Source organism: Tachyglossus aculeatus, chromosome 16 (assembly GCF_015852505.1).
Source record: "Tachyglossus aculeatus isolate mTacAcu1 chromosome 16, mTacAcu1.pri, whole genome shotgun sequence".
In the NCBI taxonomy this organism is placed as follows: domain Eukaryota; kingdom Metazoa; phylum Chordata; class Mammalia; order Monotremata; family Tachyglossidae; genus Tachyglossus; species Tachyglossus aculeatus.
In genome coordinates this window covers 42,600,851-42,607,126 of record NC_052081.1, presented here as the reverse complement: position 1 = coordinate 42,607,126, position 6,276 = coordinate 42,600,851, and the positions used below count along the sequence as shown (strand labels likewise).

Genomic DNA, 6,276 nt, shown 5'->3' with positions numbered 1-6,276 from the left:
GCCTACCAACCCTGCTGCATTGTACTGTGCACACAGTAGATGCCCAATAAATACCAATAATTGATTGACTGATCCTCTCCTCCCCCCACACACCCGCACTCCAAGCTGCCTCGTATGAAAAATGACTAGGACCTCCAGCGTCCTCTCTGTACTGGCATCCCACCTCAACATTCAGGGGGGCCTATTGGGGGGTCTGCCCGGGAAAGGGGGAGGGTGGAGTCTGACAAGGCCCCATCGTCACCTCTTCAATCCCAACTCACCCGCTTGTTCTCGGCTGGTTTTCTCTGAGTGGTCTCTGTTTCCGATTGCCTATTCAGCAGAATCGTGGGCTGGCTTCTGGAAGCCCCTCCCTCTCTCACCTGCCGACGCCTGCCCCTTTAAAGAGACCCGGGCCGGACTCTCGTCCCACTTCGGCTTCCTCCCGTTTCCCGCGGCTCCTCCCCCAGTTGGTATTTCAGGCGGGGGCTCCGGAGCCACCGGGTCTCTTCTGCCCTGATCCCGGGGGCGGGGGCCCCTTCCCCCAGGCCTACCCCCCTCCAAAACCGGTCCGGACGGAGGCAAGCGAGTTCCCGGGTGCAGCTGACTCAGGTGAGGAGAGGAAGGTAAGGGAGGGAAGATTGGGTGGCTGGAGGGACTGAGTAGTGGTATATTTATTTTATTTTGTTAGTATGTTTGGTTTTGTTCTCTGTCTCCCCCTTTTAGACTGTGAGCCCACTGTTGGGTAGGGACTATCTCTATATGTTGCCAACTTGTACTTCCCAAGCGCTTAGTACAGTGCTCTGCACACAGTAGGCGCTCAATAAATACGATTGATGATGATGATGAACTGGGGCGAGGGGAGAGATTTGGATGCCTTAGATTGGAGAAGCAGCGTGGTTTAGTGGAAAGAGCAAGGGTTTGGGAGTCAGAGGATGTGGGTTCTAATTCCGCTCCGCCACTTTGCGGAGTGATCTTGGGCAAACTCCTTAACTTCTCTATGCCTCAGTTACCTCATCTGGAAAATGGGGATTAAAACAGTGAGTCCTACGTGGGACAACCTGTAGCTACTCCAGCGCCTAAAACAGTGCTTGGAACATAGGAGGTGCTTAACAAATACCATTATTATTGTTATTATGCCTGTTGGGGAGGTGGGGGTGAGACTTCTTTAATCGACTTTTCTCGTGAAGAGGCAGACCTATAAAAGTGGCTTGTAATTCTAGGGGCAGTGTTATCTTTCCTGCGACCCCCAAGTCTCGCTCTGCTTAAGGCTGGAGTCGAGGTGTATGGAGATTTTTTTATTGTCGGTCCGCCGCCAACCTGCCCTTGGCCCCGTTATCATAATAATAATAATATTTGTTAAGCGCTTACTATGTGCCAGGCACTGTACTAAGCTCTGGGGTGGATACAAATAAATCTGGTTGGACACAGTCCCTGTCCCATGTGCGGTTTACAGTCACAATCCCCATTTTACAGATGAGGGAACTGAGGCACTGAGAAGTTGTGACTTGCCCAAGGTCACACAGCAGACAAGTGGCAGAGCCGGGATCTGGTTCGTTACTGGCCCACCTCCTTCCGCTCCTTACTGGGGATCCCTACATGGGAAAACTGAGGCCTCGAGACGGATTCTGGCTGGCCTCGTGGCTTATTCTGCCTCCTGGGCGTCCCTTGCTAGGAGCTTTCGGGGTCCCATCCGGATCTGCCCTCGAAGAGACCCCACAAACACCCAGAGTACTGCGGGGATTGGCCAATCCTCGCCCTGGCTGAAGTGTTAGTGGCCGGCGCGCTCCCACGGTTGGTTTGAGCGAAACACCGGAAAAAGCCTTGGTCTATTTTTAAAAGAGGAAAAAATTCCCATCTGGGGCTTCCTCTGACCCTGGGGTGAAGGGATGCAGGGGCAAAGAGTTTTAGAACTCCCCTCCTGCCCCCTGCATCAGGGAACTGCTAATTTGCCCCTAGTGAGGTTTAGCGCAGCCCTGTGATGCCTTTTAATCATGAAGATAATGATTAAAAAAAAATACTTGTGGGCAGGGAACGTATCCGTCAGATCTACTTTATTGTATCTTCCAAAGCTCCTAGTACCGGGCTCTGAACACAGTCAGTGCTCACAAAAATACCATAAACACTTTTTAAAAATGGTATTAAGTGCTTACTATGTGTCAGACACTACTAAAGGCTGAGTTAGAAGATAATCAAGTTGGACGCAGTCCATGTCCCACTTTGGGCTCCCTGTCTTAATCCCCATTTTACACTTCAGCCAGGGCAAGGATTGGCCAATCCCCGCAGTACTCTGTTACAGTTTACAGATCACACAGCAGACAGTCAATCGTATTTGAGCGCTTACTGTGTGCAAAACACTGTACTAAATGTTTAGGAGAGTACACTATAACAGACATTCCCTGCCCACAATGAGCTTACTGTCGGGGGGGGGGCCGCGGGAGAGTTCCTAAATCGACCGGAAATCTCCTGAATTGTAGACAAGAATTCCACCACTGAACCACTAATTCCTCAATAGGGCCAGTGGCAGAGCTGGGGTTAGATCCTGGGTTCCCCTGTCTCCAGGCACGTATTCTATCCACGAAGTCATGCTGCTTCTCAGTCTGTCAGGAGGTACAGGGGAGAGGGGCTATGCCTATGTTACCTTGTGACCAGGTACTTCTCATTTTAGGGTGGAGTTAACCCAATCAGGCCACTGAAGGAAGTGTTAAATCCATACTAGTTACTTACTGAGCACCTGTAAAAGTTAGCTGCTCTGTAGTGCCCCTTCAAGCGCCTAACCCAGTGCTTCGCACCTCTTCAACACTAAACAAGTGCCAAAGTCCTCTATCAGAGGTACTTATTGAGTACTTATGGGGTGCAAAACACTGTACTAAGCAACTTAGAGAGCACATTACAATGTTGGTAGGCAAGTTCCCTGCCCACAGCGAGTTTAGCTTCGCTACCTGTGGCAGTCCGAGCTGGTGGGAGCAAAGGCCTGAAGATGAATTAGCCAATGATGTGACTTTTGTCATGGAGGTATCACGGCACACCCCATTTGGGGTTGTTCAGGGCAGCTGTTGGGGACAAAGGGCTTGATAAACATTGACATCAGGGAGTCTAACGGGTGAAGTTTAGTGCTGGGCGGGTGGACTGGAAAAAGCCGTTTTCAAACCAAACATGGTGTCCGCTGCCCCCCCACCCCCCACCCCACCCCTGGTCTTGTATGGGAACGGGTTGGGGAGGGAATGGACTTGGCTCTGAGTTGCTGGCAGATATGGGCACCATCATCTAGGGTGAAAATGTAGATTTATTACCTCCATGATGATTCCCAAATTGCCAACGAGGGAGGGAGCGAGGCGGGCATCTTGGCTTGTGGCTCTGTGTAGGGTGGAGTCAGAGCTGGGACAGAAGCATCCTGTACAGTGTCTACACCGACTGCTCTCTAACCCCTCTTCCTCCCCTCCCTTCTCTCTCTCTCCCCTCATTCAGAGCAACCCCATCTGGGAGGCTGAGCGCTCTCCGGAAGCGGCGTCGGGAAAATGGGCGACTGGGGCTTCCTGGAGAAGCTCCTGGACCAGGTGCAGGAGCACTCGACGGTCATTGGCAAGATCTGGCTGACCGTCCTCTTCATCTTCCGTATCCTCATCCTGGGCCTGGCAGGCGAGTCGGTCTGGGGGGACGAGCAGTCGGACTTCGAGTGCAACACAGCCCAGCCAGGCTGCACCAACGTCTGCTATGACAAGGCCTTCCCCATCTCCCACATCCGCTACTGGGTCCTCCAGTTCCTGTTCGTCAGCACGCCCACCCTGGTCTACCTCGGCCACGTCATCTACCTGTCCCGTCGGGAGGAGAAGCTGAAGCAGAAGGAGAATGAGCTGAGGGCCCTGCAGCTCAAAGACCTGCAGGTGGAGAGCGCCTTGGCCGTGCTGGAGAAGAAGCTCGCCAAGATCTCCATGGCTGAGGACGGGCGGGTGAAGATCCAAGGGGCTCTCATGGGCACCTATGTCACCAGCGTCATCTGCAAGAGCATCCTGGAGGCCGGCTTCCTCTTCGGCCAGTGGTACCTGTACGGTCTGACCATGGTGCCCAGGTTCGTGTGCGAGCGGGACCCCTGCCCCCACAAGGTGGACTGCTTTCTCTCCCGCCCCACCGAGAAAACCATCTTCATCCTCTTCATGTGGGTCGTGGGCATCATCTCCTTGCTGCTCAACCTCCTGGAGCTCTTCCACCTGTGCTGCAGGAAGCTGGTCCAGAGAGCAAAGAGGAGGACCGAAGAGGGGGAGACTGTCTATGACCCAGCCCTTAGGGAGGCCCCACCTGGGGACTCCTATGCCCACCACCAGGAGAAGACCTTTTTCTACCTCCCCATGGTGGAGAACCCCTCCTCCCCGCCCTACCCCACCTACAACAAGCTGTCCTCCAGCGAGCAGAATTGGGCCAACTTCACCACCGAGGAGAGCCTGGCACTGCAAAAGAGGAACAGGCTAGAAGGGCCTGGCCCCCAGCCGCATGTCCCCCTCCTGCCAACCCATCACCACCCGGTGGAGAAGCAGCCCAGCCGGCCTGGGAGCTCCGCGTCCAAAAAACAGTATGTGTGAAGAGTCGAGGGTGGGGGGTAGGGGGGATGTCCAGTGAGAACCTGCAGTGACTCCCCCACCCCACTTGCTCTTCAGGAGCAGTGGAGGGTCAGGGGGAGTCTGCACTGCTGGGCATAGCTCGGACCGCACATGGCAGGGGTGAGATTTCTCCCTGTCTACTACAGAGCCGGCTCAGCCCATCTGGGATGGGTGGAGGGGAGAGAGCACGGACTCCCACCATCCCCTCCCCCACCTCCACACCCAGCAGCTGACCACCCCCAGACTAAGCCCCAGTGGCTGCCAGACTTCAAACTCCTGAACGTGGGACTTTGGAAAAAACGGACTGTTCTGCCTATGCTTCCCCAGCCAGTTTTCCCAGGAGACTTGGCCTGTGCCAGCGCCGGCCCGGGCCTCCTGCTCTCCATGGCGCCACCCAGACCTAACAAGGTCCCTTGGAATGCCCCTCCTTATTCCAAGAGCAGACAGAAATTCCTCCCTTGCCTTTGGGCCAGCCGTGGACTTCCCTGCCCTTCCCCAGTTTCTGTATGTATTGGGATCCCTGGCCTGGTGGGAGGGGCACAGGGGCATCTGGATTCAGTTGGGAAGATTTCTGATCCCCAAAATCTTCAGCCCCTTTACTCCCTCAGCACCCTCCTCCACCCTGCTTAATTTATTAAAGCATGGGGGGAATACAGGACCCTGATGCTGGAAACAGGCCTGGCCCATGCAGCCTGGTTGCTGTCTTCCCAGGTCCCCAAACTGTGAAACCCCAGGTCTGTCTCATCTCTTGACTATTCCCATCAGTGGAGGGGATGGAGGGTATATGTATATATATTTTTTATTAAGTATTCATTTGGGATTCTGGCAAACTAGGGCGGCTCACGAAGCTGTTGATTTTTTTTTTTTTTTTTTTTGGTCCCATCACCTTCCTGCTGTCCAGATCTAAGGCAATCATGCTTCTACAATAAATGGACTGAAGAGGGTTTCTGAATGGCTGTGTGATCTTTATTGCCTTGTCCTGAGGGGAAAACTGAGGTGCAAAGTTGGATGGCTGAAAGCCCCCTCCCCCAACCTTATTCACTCGTACATACACACCTACCATCTTCACCTTTAAGACACTCTGAATCTCCTGTTCAACAATGGTTTTAAGTAATAGGACAGGGCACAATGGGATCAGCTTCTGTTTGGATCTTAGAGATGAACTAGGCCAAAGCCATATGCTGTCCCTATTCTCACTTCTTCACTGTCTCCTGTCTCCTTCAGGTCAAGAGAAGCAGTGTGGCTTAGTGGAAAGAGCATGGGTTTGAGAGTCAGAGGTTGTGGGTTCTAATCCCACCTCTGCCCTTGTCAGCTGTGTGACTTTGGGCAAGTCACTGAACTTCTGTGCCTCATGTGGAAAATGGGGATTAAGACTGAGCCCCACATGGGACAATCTGATTAACCCCAGTGCTTAGAATAATGCTTGGCACAGAGCAAGTGCTTAACAAAAACCATCATTATTATTTCCAGTGCTTAGAACAGTGCTTTGCACACAGTAAGCACTTAAATGCCATTATTATTATTATTATTAGGAACAGGGGTGTTGGACAGGGGAGTGTAGATGGCTCCATCACTACTATTGCAAAAACCACTCCAGTGCATGTTCTTTCACCCATCCCCACCTCCCTCTTCAATCACAGTACCCAAACAATACTCAGCCAAATGCTCATGGCTATTAATTCATCATCATCATCAATCATATTTA

General features: G+C 52.8%; 1 protein-coding gene across 1 annotated transcript; it reads left to right on the top strand.

Annotated features, from left to right (window-relative positions):
• Positions 1-455: 455 nt before the first annotated feature.
• Positions 456-5,429, top strand: GJA4 (gap junction protein alpha 4). Its single transcript, XM_038758099.1, has 2 exons — positions 456-588; positions 3,445-5,429. The coding sequence occupies exon 2, from the start codon at positions 3,495-3,497 to the stop codon at positions 4,551-4,553; it is 1,059 nt and encodes a 352-aa protein (XP_038614027.1). The 5' UTR covers positions 456-588; positions 3,445-3,494; the 3' UTR covers positions 4,554-5,429.
• The last annotated feature ends 847 nt before the right edge of the window (positions 5,430-6,276 follow it).